The following is an 18,912-nucleotide window of genomic DNA, read 5'->3' as shown; positions in this document are numbered from 1 at the left end:
ATAATAGTATTTAAATAATACTAAGGGAGCTGAGCTTAGAAAAATGGTGCAGATGTCTTTTATTTGGACAAAATGATGCACATTTATTCTATTAATTGTGCATATACAGCTGAAAAGAAAAAAAAATGAAATCTCAAAAGGGATACTGAAGGAACCAGGGAATTAATTTATCCATCCCTTCAAGATAAAAATCCCAAATGGCTTCGCGAACAAGCACGCTGTGTTTTCCACAGCTAGTCATTATAGAAGCACTTCCGGGTCACCTGTTCAGGAAGCTCCAAGGCCACTGCGCCAACATACATTTCAGGGGTTTCCATAGAGACCAGCAGAGAACTGGCCTGTGAGCTTAACCAAATCATGAAAGGCTCATTTTGTATGGCTTCTTTTACCCCCCCCCCACCCCCCACCCCCCCCACACACACACCCGCAAGAAACATGCTACACTGGCCAGAGAGAGAGAGAGAGAGGCTCACTGCACTGCATCAGAACGCTGATCAATGGAGCCTCAGAGACCCACATACACACGGCCAGAACACAGCGCCACAAATGGGATCGTATTGATTCAAAGAGAAACACTTAAAATGCTTTTTAGAAATGCTCATTTGAACACAGTTGGTTAGACATAAAGCACTCAGTTGGCCAAAACCCAAATCCCTCTGAAATGATAATCAATTTAATTGATACACTATTAATTGAGGTTAAACGATTGTGTCCATTTCTGCCTTGCGGGAAAAACTGAAAAAGCTTGAGAAAAGATCATCGCGGAGCACCTTGCGCTGCTCTCCAACACCCTTTGTGCTAAAGCATCGCCGTGTCCCCTCATTTTTGTGCATCCTATCAAAATGTGTCTGCCATCGGCGGTCAGTCTAGGTTGGAGTGACCTGGGTCTGATATTAATGTCGCACAGCATTACTCTGTTAAAACCACCTAAATGGCCCATTTTCTTCTTGCTTCCCCTTAAACCCCCCTCTCACTCGCTCTATTCCACCACAAACACACCCATCCTGATTTAGCCCAGCAACCAGCACCCACTCGCTGTCTCTCCATTTTAAAGCCATCAACACACTCGCCTCCTGTCGAGCATTTGCGGTAGATTTACTTTTTTTTTTTTTTTTTTTTTTTTAGGTCAATATAATTCGGACACCCACACAGGGGGAATTTTTTTTTTAATAAATGTTTTGTGAAAAGGTCACAGCGAAAGCATTCAGTAAAGTGCCAACTGAGTGACTGCAAGTTATTTTTTTATTTAATGCTTCAGTGCTTCTTCGTGAAACATGGCGGCTGTGTCACTATGCCACAATACAACAAATTGTAATTTCTTCCTTTTTCTTTTTCTTTCTGTGTTTTAAAGCTAATTTTCAAGTTTTTTGGTGCCCTTTTTTCATTCATAAATTTGCTTTATTTCATAAATGTTCAAAAATGTTGTGAATTTTTTTTTTTTTTTCGTATATCAGCAGATCAATTTGTTATTCTAACGCTTAATAAAGAAATTTGTCCAAGGTCATAATAAAAGAAATAAAAAAGCAACAAAACTTGTCACATCAAATCACATATGGTCCAGATTCATATTTTTGACATTCCTGATGCACTGTTTGCATAACGATGCATGCATGTTTGTTTAGAATTATGAGCTAGAAAATGTAATAAAGTGACTAATCATAAAACTGAAATTATTAAGGAGTCTGGTTCCTTCTGAATTACTTGCTGAAATTAACATGCAATATTTATTATGAACTGTTGTGGAAAAATTGCATGCATTGAATGCATGATACATGCAATAATATTATTTTTGTAAAGCTTATACACTAAAGGTTGTCTAAGACTAATTTGAATGGACCACAATGCATTATTTTTCAAGCATGCGTAAATGCTTTGCACAGTTAATCAATTTCCATGACGTTACAGCCTGCATAATATTAGTAATAATAATAAAACAAAACACTACTCACCATTCAAAATGCACTGGAAAAAGATAATAGCCAATATCCACATGCCCCGCTCCTTTCAATCTCCAAACTAAGATTTTTATTTGCCCACTGCACACTTTTCCTCCAGAAACAGCCGTTGCGCAGGAATATGGATATCTGTACTTAGTAGTTCCAGCGGAAAGGATGCATATGAAGCGTGCGCTCCGGGGCTGATTGTCTCCGAGCTGAGATCCAGCTGTAGCGCGACACAGTGAGCGAGCGTCGGGCAGGTGCGATGCTGAGTCAGAGCGCGCGCTTACTGAGGGCACTGCGCACAGGTGTAGCCGCATATGAGGGAGAAAACCGCGGGAAAGTAAATCCACTCAATTATTAATGAGTCGTAACTTTTACGGAAAAGAAAGGAAAAGAACGAAAAAAGAAAGGAAAAAGAAAAAGCTCTGAAACTCCAGCGCGTAAATGGATCGAGATGATGGCCGTTAGCTGTACTCAGAGCAACATCCCTCTTCACCGCCTCGCACCGTCCAGCAGTCAGCAAGCTCGCGCATCTTCCCCTGCTGCACTGATCACTCCAGAGCTCAGCATCAGCACCAGAGCATCACACAACGCAACACCCCCTCTCATTCTCTCTCTCTCTTCCACTCTCTCTCTCTCTCTCCTCTGCAGCCTTAAAGGTGCAGGGGTGCTGCTCTTAAAGAGAGAGTCCAAGCGCACCAAAAGCAGCTCTTTGTGGAACCAAAAAAAAAAGGTTTTTCTATGGCATCACTTTGAAGAACCTTTTAAGCCCCTTTACTGTAAGAGTGTAAAACATGTTTGGAAATAATGTATTACAGTTGTTAACTCGCATGTTTTCACAGTGCAGCAAAAAAGGGGAAAAAAAAGAAAGAAAAAAAATGTTTTTTTTTTTTTTTACTTGATAGTTACACCACTGAACATTTTCAACCATTTAAATGGTATGAGTGTTTTTCAAATAGGAATGAAACCAACATGACTGTAGCTAGAGCACACATCAACCATGGTTTAAATGAGATTTTTTTAAAGCATTTTCTCCTTTTTAAATATTTTCTCATCTTTATTTGTCATTGATTAATTTAGAAATTGTGCACAATGCATGGTTAAAGTGAACAATAAACAGCTTTGAACGAAGGTAACAGTTACATCACAGCTGTGTATGACAACTTCCTCTAAAAGATCTTAATTGGTGGACATGAATTGATGTAATTTAATGTGGTTTGTGTTAGGATTCAGGACCCCTGAGGGCGTGTGAGGTTTTTTTCCGTCCCTTAAGCTGGCTTCATTAATTGACCTTGACAAATCAGAGCACTTGCCTCCTGCGCAGTGAGGCATCGGGCCGACTCATTGCGTTTTCATGAAAAAAACATTAACTTTTAATTAGATTTAAGTGGCCAATGTTGCGTCTAATAATAACAGAGTATACTATATGTTTTTGAACCACTGTATCTATATTCCATTAAAACTACAGTTTGATATTTCTTTCTGTTTTAAAAATAATGCTAATAATTTTTAGTCCAGGAAACATTTCAGGATTCTCAGAGATTTTAGGATGATGTTCGCGTGCATTGTAGTATATTGTAGTATATAAACGCTCGCCACGCTTTGCTCTATTGCTGAAGAAAAAGCCAGATGGAGCTTGTTTAAAAAGTTTGCTGCACCACATTTAGACAAGCCTCTGAGATATAGTCTGATCCAATGAGACAAAAATTGTACTCTTTGGATATAATACACACCATGTTTGGAGATGAAATGGCACATCACCCCAAAACATCATGGTGTAGCACTGACAAAATGCATGGAAAAATGTACCGAGACATTCTTGATAAAAATCTGCTGCCATCTACCAGGATGATGAAGATGAAGGGATGGTGGACATTCCACCCAGACAATGATCTCAAACACAGCCAAGGAAACTCTCATTTGATTTCAGAGAAAGAAAGTTAGCTACTAGAACGGCCCAGTCAATCTCCTGACTTGAATCCAATAGAAAATCTATGGAAAGAACTTCAGGTCAGAGTTCATAGAAGAGGCCAACAAAACCTTTAAGATTTGAACTGTTTGTGTGGAAGAATGGGCCAAAATAACACCTGAGTAATGCGACTTGTTTTTCCATTCAGGAAGCATCTTGAAGCTGTCATTAAGGCTTTTGTAAAAAGCAATAAACACATTTCAATAAGCGTGTTCAATACTTTTCCTCTTGGTCATTCTACCTCATTATACAGAACTTAATTTCTGAACTTACTTGTATTGTTTTCTTTGTATGTATTACTTGGGTTGTTATCGACATCTGGTGAAAATTTCATGTCAACGGCACCTTTAAAAATATATTTACTGAGAAAAAGGGTGATGTGTTCAATACCTATTTTACCCGCTGTGTGTGTGTCTGTGTGTGTGTTTGTGTATATATATATATATATATATATATATATATATATATATATATATATATATATATATATATATATATATATATATATGTGTAGTTTATTTGCAAAAACAGATTACATATTTTTTTACATTTTCAAAAATCATGTTTTTTATTATGTTATCATGGTTTTATTGTGGTAGCTGTATTTTTTTGTTATTTTTAAACCTAATAAAAAAACAACATTATGCAACTTGATTGAGATGAATTGGAATGCACTATGAAAAAAATGTTTTTTTTAAAAACTGTTACAAATTGGGTTATCTGTTTTTGCTTATTAACTCTACACACACACACACACACACACACACATTATGACAAATATACTATACACTAATTATATTTGTATAAATTATACAGTGTGTGTGTGTGTGTGTGTGTAGAGTGTGTTTGTACACAGTGTACAGTATCTTAAATCCATTTAAAATATTATTTAAATTACATCTAACATGATAAATATATATTTTTTATTACATTACTTATTATTCAGTCTGTCTGAAATGTTTTATTCTGATTGGAAAATCACAGCGAATAAAGTTTAATGTCTAGTAAAACCAAAATAATCCATTGGCCCAGTCAACTTTTCATACATGGTTGTGTTAGTTTTGCATCTTATCACATGCTCTCTTCTAATCATATTACAAAGGCTTTACTATTTTTCTTTTATCCACTGATCTTCCATCTCCAGTGCGATTTGTAGACAAATTGCTCTTTTTCTTGCCTGCACAGGCTCTGCCAGTGGTGTTCAGATTCAGCACAGATCGGAGCATGCTGCAGAATACAGGAGCTGTCACTCGTCACTGCCAAAACCACAGCACATCATTAGACTCAGCCACTGCAACACGCTCGCTCATCCTCATACATTTACACAAATCCTCTCCGCACACGCAACTTACTAGAAAGTCTGCTGTTACGATTAACTCAACAGGCGGCGTGAAATACAAATTCCGCTGGCAAATAAAGACATGAATCTGGGACGGTTCGCATTTTAGGAATCAATCTATTCTCAAATAGCCCTGTGATTTTTAAGGCGCCCGTATTGTTTCCGTTCACAGTGTCCGGTAGTGTTTTTTCCACGACTGTCTTCACGTGAGCTGCACAACTCATTACATTCCCTCCACCCACCACCCAGCACAACCTCTGCACCATTTCCTGAATTACAGACCACAGTTTTCCCAAGATTCCCTTTCTATACACACAGTCCTGTCTTTTTTTTTCCTTTTAAAATGTGTTTGTCACGTTAACATTCATTCAGATTCTCTCCATGCATAAGCCGCTTCACTGCAGCATAACTGAGCTTCCACATGCACCGTAAGCTTGTCTGAAGCAGCCATTGATTCACAGAGCAGACAGGCTGATGTCATGAGACACCAAACACAGAAAAAGCCTCAGTTTGCTTTTGGAGTCGGTAACAATGTTGGCGCTGGGTTTGCACAGCCCATGCAAAACGGGTTTAGCCGAGGGGAGATGCGTTTGGCTGCTATCACAGAGCAGATATCAGGGCGGCTCTCTCTGTTGTTTCTCTGGGGGCGAGTCATGTGCACCAGGCAAACCGAGGATGTTGTGGCCACGGATAGGCGTTGCCCATGGACACGTCTCCTGCGGTTCGCTCTCTGGGAGTGACTCCAGCCTAGGGGATGGGAGAGAACCTCAGGGAAAGGATAAAACAGAAGAGCTAATTATGATCAGGACAGGCAGTAGTCAGGAGGGATTGGACATGATGTTTGCATGCGGTTTACTTTCGTAGACGGTTTTGCACCTTAGTTCCTCTGTTTTCATGTTGATTGTAAAGGATCATTAAAAGCAATGCCTTTTAGGCAATATGGATCTCTAGATGTTTTAATATTCTGGCTGTGAGAAACTGCAGACATCATGCAGCAAATTTTTTATAAAGATTTGAATTCAATTCAATTTAATAAAATGTTTTAATTTAATTTGAATTGAATTTAATTTAAATTAAATATGTTTTTCTTCATTTTTACTTCTTCATAAATCAAATGTTATTATAATTACATTTAATATTAAAAAATAACATTATAATACGTACATTTATTTAAATTAAATCAATTAAAGTAAAAAAAAATAGTTCTATATACTGTAAATTAAATTTAAATGCAAAATTAAATAAACAATTATTAGGTACTCTATAAATTACTATATATGTGTGTGTGTGTGTGTGTGTGTGTAAACACTATCCTATAAATATAAGTTTCAGGATTTTGGATGATGTTAGCATGCCTTATAGTTTTATGAACTGCCCTATTGCATGCTTTTTAGTTCCTTTTTTCCTTCAGATTGCAAGTTATTAAATGCAATGCATTTTATGCATGTATATTTATCCATATATTTGTATGGATCTCTAAATGCTTTAATATTTTCTGGTTGTCAGAAACTGAATGAATAAAGGAGTATTATCCTATAACATGTTGCTATTTATTATCGGTAACATTCAATATTTTTATATCAATTAAATGTAATTAAAAAAATGATTTAACCCTAAACCTAAATAAATATTAAAATAAACATTAATTAAAATTTTATTAAAAAAAAGGAAACATTTCAGGATTCTCATTTACAATTTTTGTCCAATGCAAACAATGCAAAAACATTTCAGCACTCAAGGATTTGTGATGAGGTTTGCATGTGTTTTAGTTTTGTAGAAAATGTTATGCATTAAAACATGCTCTTTAGTACCTTAGTTCCTATTATGTGCTTGTTCTGGAACAATACTGAACCTCTTGATGTGATATCATTTCTATGCAACGGTTCAGGATGATTCTTTTGGACAGCGTTTTTAGTTTTGATACAATAAGTGTTTCCCATAAATTTGTATTTTCAGCAGATCTCTCACTCTCGTTCACAGGGGTTTTTTTTGTCGACGTGGTTGATACCCATTACAGTTATGAATAGTCACTGTGTCTGGATGGTCCCTGGAGCTCTGGCTATATTCTGCCCTAACAAGCATTTCTGTGGTGGAGCATCAGCACCAGAGCTGCCGCTCTTGCAGCTGTTGGACTGGAGAATCCCTTACAAAAGCACACATGCCTACAGCTCTCCCCAGACTCTACACACATGCTGCTTCATTTCATCTGGAATATGGCTTACAATAAATGACAGAATCTTACCGGATGTCCGGATGTTCCTCTGCATGGGGAATGGATGTTTTCTGTGCCAACAGAGAGAAAAAGAACAAAAGGAGTCAAAATCCCATCCAACCACCCAAGTAAAAATTCATATAGCAAGAAAATTGAGAAATAAATTTGTTCGTCTGTATTCATATGATAAAATGTATTTAAAAATATAATTTTCTAAATGTTATTCATTCTAATTGTGACCTTTTTCCTGTAAAAATGTATTTTGTTTGTAAATTTTATTAAATATAAACAAGATTAAAACAAGATGATATTATTATATTATAAACAAGAAATGAAAGGAAACATGAATAAATCTTAAACAACATGTAGTTCATGTCAAGTTTCTCAGTTATATATTTTTTTCCAATTGAATTTTATATATATATATATATATATATATATATATATATATATATATATATATAGATAGATAGATAGATAGATAGATATATGCAATAATATTCTACAGTTTATATTTAATTTAATATGTTTGTTTTTAATTTAATATCATTAAATATTCTTCTTAATTTTTAGTTCTTCATAAATAAAACTTCATTGTGAAAATTACATAAAAAAATATTATACTAAATAATATTGATTAAATTAAAAATTCAATACTCAGTTACACATTTAAGAAAAAATTTGCATCGCATTATTAAATGAAATTAAATATTCTTATTTTTTTTTGTTCTTCATGAATTAAATTTCATTGTAAAAATTACATTTAAGATAAAAATAAATAAATATTATACTAAATAAAAAGAATATAGATTAAAAAAAATATTAGCATAGCAGAAATAAAATTTTACTGAGATTACATGTATTCTGAATAAAGACGAGAAAAATAAATAATTCACAGACGACTGATGAATGTTATACTGATAATAACCAATATCATTTTATCACCGGCTTTCCAACACTAGAATATGATCAAACAAAGAATATGAAACGCACAAAATGACTTCTTTTCCACTTTCTAGTCGCAAACGCTTAAGATTTGACGTCTGTTTGATTTCATTAAAACCAGCAGCCGAGTGCTCATGTGAATGAGCTCGTTTTACAGGAGAGATCCTGCCTAATAAGGTAACTCCCATGAATCACTGGGAGCTAAATGAAACGACGAATCTCTCCCACACAGGAGAATAAGCACTTGATTGGGCTGAACAGTCTTAATGACCTGCTGTTGGGAATCCATGTATTGATCATATATATTGAATGCTCAGTGCAGCAGCGTCTTCATTCAGATGTCATCCTCCAATGCAGCGCTGAATAAAACCACTTTGATCTGTATAATGCACTTCTTCTGATCTCTGTTCAAAGGTAAATCATTATTGAAATCTGTATGATGATTTTGGGTGAGTGTGAATAAAGAATTGCTGACCCTTTCCTTTATTGTGATTATGAGACTGTAACCCCACCCTGCCTCATTGGCCACTAACCGCCACCCACCTGCTGGCCTGCTATTGGCTGTCCACACCGATCCACGTCCAGCAGGTCTCTACAGGCGCAATGCAATAAAACGGGGCACTGGAGGAGAGACAGAGAGAAGAAGAGAAAGAATACACTGAAGAAAGAAGACACTGAATGAAAGAGGCATTAAATAGCATCATAATACGTCATTGCAACTACAATTTCATTTTGTGCCACTACTATTTCAAATTACGCTTTAAAAATAAACTTGAAACATAAATGTAAAATACTAATATTATTAATAATAAAACAATAAATAAAACAGAAAGTGATATATAATGAATAATATTGAGTAATGAGTAGTATATACATATAATTAAAAAAATAATAAAGTACATTTATATATAATATATAAAATTGAATTATAAAATGATACCCTTTATTGCATTTACTTTTTTTTTTTTTAAGTATAATGTCTAAAATAGTCCAGGGAATATTTCAGGATTCCTCACTTTTTAGGTAATATCTCAGTGTCATAGATATTATTGAACTTAATTTACAAAAAAAACAAACAAACAAAACCAGTCAAGCTCAGTTAACTGTAAATAATGGCTAAATTTGACAATGACATTTAGAAATAATTTTATATGTTATTATTTGCATTTATATACAATTATTTCTGTTTCACTTTCTTTTTTTTAAATACTTAATATTTGACATTTGTTTTATTAAAAATCAAACAAATAAATAAACCCAAAATAGAAATAAGAAAGGGGTTGTAAACTGCCATGATATCTTAAGCTGTGAATACATAAGGGCACTATTATGTTATAGAGATTGTTTCTTATTTAACATAACATACATGTGACAATGAACCACAACACCTGTCATAAGGGTCCATTTTTTAAAACTAAGATTTATAAATCAGCTGAAAGCTGAATAAATAAAGATTCCACTGAAGGTTGTTTTGTTAGGATAGGACGATATTTGGCCAACTATTTGAAAATCTGAGGGTGCAAAAAAATCTAAACATTGAAAAAAATTGCCTTTAAAGTTGTCCAAATAAAGTTCTTAGCAATACATATTACTAATGACAAATTATGTTTTGATATATTTACAGTAGTGAATTTACAAAATATCCTAATACTTAATACTTAATATCCTAATGATTTTTGGGATAAAAGAAAAAATAAATAATTTTTCCCCATACAATGTATTGCTGGCTAGTGCTACAAATATACCCCTGCTGCTCATGACTGGTTTTGTGGTCCAGGGTCAAATTTAAGCTTTATTACCATTATAATCTTAATAGAGAGACACATTTGCTAGAAATGTAACCTTCATAACCTTCTTTTTTTATTCCAAGTAGACAAGTGTCAGGAAAGAGCATGCTTGAGATGAACTACGAGACAACTCTCATCCAATATACTGTAAGTAAAATGTATGAAAACTGATAAATGTCTGTTTTCTTCTGATCTGGAAGCTCCTGTCGTCAAGTCAAATTCCTTGCACGTGTACTTGGTATTAATACTCTTCCAATTCTTTTTCTGATTCAGAATACATTAAATGCTAACTATAAAGCGAATCAAAGTAATTGGCTATTTAAAATTTCCACCACGGTCATTTCTGCCAGAGAATAGCTAGGAGCTATTCTGCTGTTTGCTATTCCTCAATCATTTGTGAGTTTGTGCTGAATTTGTGAGCAGGGGACACTGACAGAGGCCTGAGCTCACAGGCAGCTGCTGTCGGGCTTGACTCTGCACAGTAATCAAAGCCTGATTGTTCCTCTCGCAGCCGTACAACACATCTGAGTCAACTTCTGACAAAACCCTCACACAGGCTTACCGTGTTGCTTAGTAACCAAAGCACATGGCTGACCTTATATGTGTGGTCATAAAAATGTATGAACTTCTTTTATTTATTTATTTCTTGATTTTGTTTCATTCCCTATCTCACTTTCTGCAGCTGGACTGTCTCACCAGTAGCAGAATCACTGTGTCCAAAACATTATTGTCTGATAATATTTTCAAATATTTATTATTGAATAGTTTTTCTCATTTGAAATCAAACATATTATAATTTTCTATTAAAATATTATACATATCTATAATATATGTATGTAATGTATATATGTGTGTGTGTAATGTATATAGTTTTACAAATTAAAACTTGGAAATTAAGAAATAATAACAATATAGAGAGAAAGAGAGAGTTATTATTATTTCTTAATTTCAATATATATATTTCCAAAAAATAATTATATATTATATTATACTTTTACATTTTTTCCTTCTCAAGGATGCAATTAATTTATCAAATGTGACAGTAAATAAATTTATATTGTTAAAAAAATTATGATTCAAATAAATGCATCCAATGTTTTCAACAACGATAAAAATAATAATACGTTTTTAATTAGCTTTAATTAGCTTTAAATCAATCAATGATTTCTGAAGGATCATGTGAGACTGAAGTAATAGCTGCCAAAACTTCAGTACTGCATCATGGGAATAAATTCAGTTTTAAATATATTAAAATAGAAAAAAATATTTCCTAATATTAATGTTTTTACTGTATGTGTATCCAAAAAATATATAAATAACAATAACAATAAAAATGCAGCCTTGGTGGGCATAAGAGACTTCTTTAAGATTTGTGAAGAATAATTTAAATATCTATCTATCTATCTATCTATCTATCTATCTATCTATCTATCTATCTATCTATCTATCTATCTATCTATCTATCTATCTATCTATCTATCTATCTATCTATCTATATACGTGTGCATGTGTATTTTATATTTTAATGTATATTATATATTAATGTATATATGTTTTTAAATGTTTTTAAGGGAAGTATATCTCTATCCGATTCTCTACTACTACTTTTACATAATGTATACTTTTAAAGGTTAGGAAGGTTAGGAAAAGTTCAGTAGTAAACAATGAACAGAGAGGGCCTTTCCATTTCACACTTACATTGCAAAACTCATCCTGTCCGCAGAAGCACCGGCCCATGCCTGTGTTTAAGGCCAGCAGCAGCTGAGAAGATCAGCGGGACATCTCCCCCCCGTCTGTCCCACAGGACACACAGATGTTGGGCTGGCTGTCTGCACAGCTGTAGGCCTGCCACGCACCGCCGAACCTGCAACTGTCTGACGGAGAGACGGCAGGTTGGCACAGATGGTGTGTCGGTGTACCTGGGGCTGGAGGGAGTGAGCTGGCAATGGAAATAAAAGGGCAGGTACCAACATATCCTCCATCTGGACTCATCACTGGAGAACAGCCACGGGACGTTAACATCGCTGCGGCTGAAGACCTGTCAACATGACAGACAGATGAATGTACAGAGCTGCGTTTGGTACGTGCTGCTGAGAGCAGACGGTCTCTGCTGTGAACGTGAGAAGAAGAAATAATGCTCAAATTATCCTCGTGAACATCATAATGTGCTGTATAATTTGTGATTTTTCTTTTTGGTTTCATACTTGACGGACAAATAAAATAAAATAACATTTGTAAAATAAAATAAAATAAAATAAAAACTACATACTGTATATAAATAATAACAAAATAATAATGAAAATATTTTAATGTATTACTGTTATTACATGTTTTATATTATATAATTATATAAAGAAACTGAAAATGAACATTATACAACTAGACGAAAAATGCAAAGCACAACTAATTTGCTCTTGAAAGAGCTTGATTCATTTTCAGATTTCTAATTAAATACTTCAGTGATATTATATATTGTATAAATATATAAATAAAATTATTTTAAAAAATTATTAGCTTTATTATTTGTATATATTATATAATTATATAAATAAGATATGAATTAAATAATAATAAGAAAAAGCAGATGCAAAATCAATTAGCTTTTAAGAGTTTGCATTTATATTGCAATTCCTGACTGCAGACTTTAATACTGTTATTTATGTATTATATAATTAGCCTGGAAATTCTGACATGTTAGTATTTTTGGCAAAACAGAGCACAGTATGAAACATTAATGAGACATTTTCTTCAACTCTAGAGGAGACGCAACTCTAGAGGAGGAACGTCAACTTAAGCAAAAGTCTCACATTCTCTCCATTTTAATCTGGTTGCTGACTGTGAGATTCAAGAGCACTCGTATGACTTTTCTTTCTCACAGAAACACTGGGAGAGTGAGATTGACATGCACCGCCACAGCTTTTCCTCTGATCCAAAACCAGATTCCTCTTCCCTTTCATCTTAAAGCAACACAGACAGACCTCAGCTCAACATTAAAGGCCATTCAAATCCAAGCTGCTCTCACTAAAGGCAGGAAATTACATTTCGCAACAGAACGTCTATTGTTCTATATAGTGCTAGAAAGCTTTCAGGTGTTTGCAGCTGAATATACTGCATTGTATTCAATTCTGGCAATGCTAATAGTTGCCAAACCTTTAAGACAGGCATTATGGGTTTAACAACACCCTGTTGAATGTATTTTGCGATGCTTGTTATTGAAGATGGTGTAATTTGAAAAAAGGTGACAGATATTTCTAGCAAAGTCAGCTCTGATCTAGATTTTAAAGGTCATTTCCGTGGTGGTTACACATGCACGGCTGCAGCTCAGTTTAAATATGCAATGCAGTTTTGGTAACAAGATTTTCTTGTTATTTATTTACCTCTCAATTTAATGCTGTTCGGTTCAGTAGGCCATAAAATGAGGTGTTGTTTCATTAATGGGAAATAAAAGATGATTGCATCCTAGAGAAAAAAAAAGAAACACTAATTGTGTTATTCTACAACTGTCTCGATTTATTTGCCTCAATTATGATGTATCACATAAAAGACTGAATTAAAGAAATGAGACGAGGACCGACCATCAGTGTGCAGCGCTGGTTTATTACTGTGGCTGGAGCCCAGAGAATCTGGAGACTTCATTCATCATCAGAGAAGGTGTCAATCACTCCCGTAGAGGACATGCTTTACTGCTGCCCGAGGGCTCCTGTGTGACCTAAATACAAAACTGTCAACAGAAAGACTGACCAACACAGAACAAGCTGAAGAGAATCCAAGAGAATATTCTGTCTTGGAATATCCTATGAATATTTATACAGCATACATGAGATCTAAAATTCAATCACTGCTATTTATACCAGGTTCCAAGGCATGTACATGCATGTTAAATAACAAATATATATCACATCAAAACTGCAGTCACTATAGGCTATAAGAGTACTAAAACTCTCTGTTAAATAATGGATGTCAAAAATGGTATAACACTAAAATCATATACATATAAAGTCCTGGAAAACACGCTTGAAACTTCTTAAAGTAAAATAATGAAAATATATATATTAAATCATAACTTCTGTCAATGTATATTAAGAATAATAATCATTAATATTATAGAAATAATAGGCTATTATATACAATATAAGAAAAAGATTAATGGTAGCCTATGAATACTATGTTATGGGTTATGATATATGAATTCCTGCACAAGATTAAACATTTTTTGTAAAATAATATATATATATATATATATATATATATATATATATATATATATATATATATATATATATATATAAAAATCTAATTATTGTTAAAAAAGGCACAAGAATACTAAAATAATAAGTTTAAGACCTCTTTGTAAAATGCGTACTTGCATATATTTAAAGCGTACAGAAAATCTCTCTTTAAAATTATTGTCAAAATTTTATATAAATACTAAGATTACAAGACTTTCCACATAGGTTATGAATACATTTAATGATTTATCTATTTAATCACCCTTATTGACCTATTATTTGTCTTTTCGTTTTGAGGGCTTTGCACAAATTACATAGAACTAAAGATTAACCATAGTTTATTGTAGTAAAAGCGTAGTAACCAGGTTTTTTTTTTTTTTTTTTTTTTTTTGTCTATTTATTACCATTTGTATTAACCCAGTTTTACTACAAATACCATAATTATTCTATGGTTACTGTAGCAAAACCATGGTTAATGTGTGGTTACCATGTTTTGGGGGCTTTATTTGTGGTAAAACCATGGTTAATTTTTGTACAGGAACGTCTTCAAACACGTTTTTCCAGTCATTCTGTTGTAACATCGTCTAAAACAATTTGCTATATTAATTCTTAAAAATTATTCTCGTGACGCTTTCAAATGTTTCCATTTTAACCAAACCTGTGAGAGAAAATGAAGGGAAACCCCACAACTACGATCTGAGGCGGGCTGTTTATAGTAGTCCGTGACGCCGCCTGCTGTTTATCAGGAGAACTGCATAAACACTAGCGCGTCATACACTTTTCGCTTCTATTATTTCCTTTTAGCATCAACAATGCAGCATGTAAAAAAAAAAAAGAAAGAAAAAGAAAAAAAACCGGACACCAATGTAAATAAATAAATAAAATCTCAACAGAACTTGCCTATTTTAGGATTAATCACACGACCCCGGTGCAAAGTAAAAAAATAACAGAAAGCAATAGCAATATGAATCTATCCTTTGACATTTCCTATAGCCTATACAAAAATAATTTGATGTCAGCAGGTAGTGTTCCTCTAATAAGCCTAATATTGCTCGCGTTGCTGAGGTGAGCTGATAGTTGATGCTATTAGCTGATCTTAAAAGCAGCACAGACTGCTGATGTTCAGTAGAATCGCACATAGGGAATCTATGAACGCTGATGTATGACATCGACCTCAAGAACAGAGAAAGAGAGAGAGAGAGAGAGAGAGAGAGAGAGAGAGAGAGAGAGAGAGAGAGAGACTAAACCCATAACTGCCCAGTAACAAGCTCTCCCCCCTCATTGGCTGCAGAGGCAAGTGTATTTGATCAGGCCCTCAGACTAAATGACACACTCTGTTTTATCTGCAGACACTAAACCTCCTGTGAGAGCTAAAGAAAGACCTCAGCATCTGTCCTATCTGAAGAATATGTGCCCCTCTCACACCTGAGTGACTGCCTTAAGGAATGCTGCAAAAATGAGAAGAATATTTAATCATAATGTACTCCCAAACCCTATGTCTTCCCTGTAACAGAAGAATATGTGGCATAATATCATGTTTTTTAACCACAGAATGGTAGTGAATTGGGACTGGGGCTGCTTTTCAATATAATGTTTCTTAAAATCCCCATGCCTTTTAGTCACATTTAAATCTAATCACTAATATAGTTTGCATTTTGCAACTATACAAGCAAGTATTACAGAACATCAAACGGGTTTATCTGACTTGTGCATTTTACAGTCTTCGGAGGACACAATATGATTGAAAATAAGCTATTAAATCTATTTTATACATGGTGTGACATTAGATTAATGTTGATATCAAACCTGTAGTTTGATGATTTTTATATAGCCCATGGTGCTTTTATCATTTGTGGAGCTTGAGTGCACTTTCATTATATGGAAATATTTAAGCAATACATCTAGGAAATATATTTTGTTTTTGGAATGAGGTGAGTAACTAATTGCTATTTTTAGCCTTTAACTTTACCTGATGCACTTGATGAATAAAACTTTAATATGTAGATAAGACAAACAAAACAAAAATGAAAAAACAAAAATAATTTATAAATAAAACAGCATATAATAACACAGTGTAAAATAAAATTAAATCAATAATTAAATATCCATGTGACATTTTTTAAATCAGTGTCTGTGGTTTGAATCATTTCCTCTTATCAAATTGTTTTCAATTTATTTATTTATTTATCTATTTTCCTATAATTTACTATCTGAATAAAAAACATTTAATGGACAATAATATATCCTTCAATATCATTCATTATGATAACTAAGCCCTCCTGCAACCCGAGTCAGGCCAGAGTGGGCTAAAACAGCATGACATTTGGGGGTTTATGGATGTGGACCCCTCAGCATATTTTTCCTAGTAAAAAAAAAATTCACAGGACGCAGGTTTGTTTGTCAACACACAGTGGGTTCCCTGCCAACACTTCCCTCTCGCAAAGACCGAGAATAAAGCTGAAGATGAAATGGGTTCCCAGGCTGGCGTGTAATTGCGCAGCCCTTATGTTGAACCCCTTGAGCATTCATTCAAATGAGGCCGTAATTGCCACATCTGTTAACCCTCTGAAGAGCCGTCAGCCGAGTGTCACGCATCTGCTAATTGGTACAAACAGGTAGCAGACGCTGATCTCCTCCAGTGAGCATCTGCCGATTAGAGTTGCAGATTCAATGAGCAGTGATGAAAGGTCCTGCAAAAATGGCCAATGAGAAGTTTAAATAGTGCTGGTGAATATGCTATAACACTTCATGATGGTGATTAACTGAGAGCCAGGAATCGTGAGGACTCTGAGGGTTGGTGTGAATTCATTTTTTTAGGCGTGAAGAGAAGCTGAGGAAAATGGGTCATGTGAGTTCTACTCCTGTGGTTTGGTCAGCTGTGAGTGAGCCTTAGAGCTGCATAAAGCCAAAAAAGATGATGTATATATATATCCAATAAAAGTCTGTGTTATTTAGAAAAAAAGTTCTTTTTTTTTTTTTTTTTTTTTTTTTTTTACTTATTTCAAAAAGTGAAACATATATTCTAGTTTCATTATATGTACAGTAAAATTTTTTAAATGTTTTTGTTTCTTTTAGTTTTGATGATTAGAGCATACAGCTCATGTAGGTAAAAAAATCCAGGATCTCAAAATATTTTAATATTTCCTAAGTTCAATCAAAAAAAAAAAAAAAAGGATTTGCAAAACAGAAAAGTTCAAGATCTATGTTCATGTATGCACTTATTACTTGGTCAGGGCTCTTTTAGCACAAACTCCAGCATCAGTGATGTGTGGCTTGGAAGCGATGAGCCTGTGGCTCTGCTAAGGCACTTCTGAGCATTCAGCTCATCTGTATTGTTGGATCAATTGTTTCTCATCTTTCTCAAATGTCCCATAGATTCCATATGGATTTCAGGGCAGGCTGGTTGGCTCCAGACCTTGATTTCCAAATGAAATTCATTTTATCTGAAAAGAGGACTTTGGACCACTGAGCAACAGTCAGGTTCTTTTTCTCGTTATCCCAGGTAAGATGCTTCTGATGTTGTTTCTGTTGGTAGCCCTTTTCCTAAAGACATCTGAGCGTGGTGATTCTTGATGCACTGACTCAAGCTTCAGTCCACTCCTTGTGAAGCTCCCCCAAGTGTTTGAATCTGATTTGCTTGACAGTTTTCTCAAGCTTGTGGCCAACCTTGTTGCCTGTGCACCATTTCTTACCCAATTTCTCCCTTCCAGTCAACTATTTATTTAATATGCTTTGATACAGCACTCTGTGAACAGCTACCCCTTTCAGTAATGACCTTCTGTGACTTACTCTCTTTGTGGAGGGTGTCAATGATTGTCTTGTGGACTATTGCCAAGTCAGCAGTGTTCCCCATTATTGTGGTTTCAAAGAACAAGAGAGACCCAGAATTTATACTGTAGTGTTGGTCATTTAATGAAAGTCAAACGTAAATATTCTAATATTTTGAGATACTGGATTTTTGAATTTAAGTTAGTTCTAATCATCAAAATGAAAACCAAGAAACTTTTTAAATGTTTTATTTTACATGTAATGAATCTAGAATATATGAAAATGTCACTTTTTGAAATAACATAAATATATATATATATGTTCACAATATTCAAACTTTAGATGCACATGTATACAGTATCACAATATCCAAGCTCATATTCAGTATTCTATTACAATTTCATATTTAACACATACAAAATCTTATATAAAATATAATGAAGTTCAAGTCATAAAATGTGTAATAAAATGTAGAATGAAATATGTGGCAGAGATTTTATTAAGACTGAACATGGGTAATTGAGATGAAAATGTATTAGAAATTTGATGTGTAGTATTCCGTTTAGCATTCGATTCCACTCTTTTAAAGATAATTTTCCTTTTTAACTTATTAGGCATGCTGCTTTTTTGTCAGAGACGACATTAAATATGTATATTTACACAAATTAATTTAATGAGAAGACAAAAAGGCAATTAAACGTGAAAAAAGAAATAGTGTTCAGT

General features: G+C 34.1%; 1 protein-coding gene across 2 annotated transcripts in view; it reads right to left on the bottom strand.

The window, feature by feature from the left end:
* dscama (Down syndrome cell adhesion molecule a) overlaps window positions 1-12,398 on the bottom strand; it is an 85,595-nt gene extending 73,197 nt beyond the window's left edge. The window contains exons 1-3 of one of the 2 annotated variants that reach the window (XM_026273994.1): window positions 11,891-12,398; window positions 8,949-9,026; window positions 7,491-7,531 (exon numbers count right to left, since the gene is read on the bottom strand). In XM_026273994.1, coding sequence (XP_026129779.1) covers window positions 7,491-7,515 — 25 coding nt within the window. In that variant the 5' untranslated portion in view covers window positions 7,516-7,531; window positions 8,949-9,026; window positions 11,891-12,398. Of the gene's footprint in view, window positions 1-1,949; window positions 2,567-7,490; window positions 7,532-8,948; window positions 9,027-11,890 lie in introns of those variants that run through there. The other variant, XM_026273995.1, reaches the window with a different exon arrangement.
* Window positions 12,399-18,912: the final 6,514 nt, after the last annotated feature.

This window comes from Carassius auratus, chromosome 10, assembly GCF_003368295.1.
Source record: "Carassius auratus strain Wakin chromosome 10, ASM336829v1, whole genome shotgun sequence".
Lineage (NCBI taxonomy): Eukaryota > Metazoa > Chordata > Actinopteri > Cypriniformes > Cyprinidae > Carassius > Carassius auratus.
The sequence above is the reverse complement of the archived record's forward strand: the minus strand, read 5'-3'. Positions and strand labels throughout refer to the sequence as shown.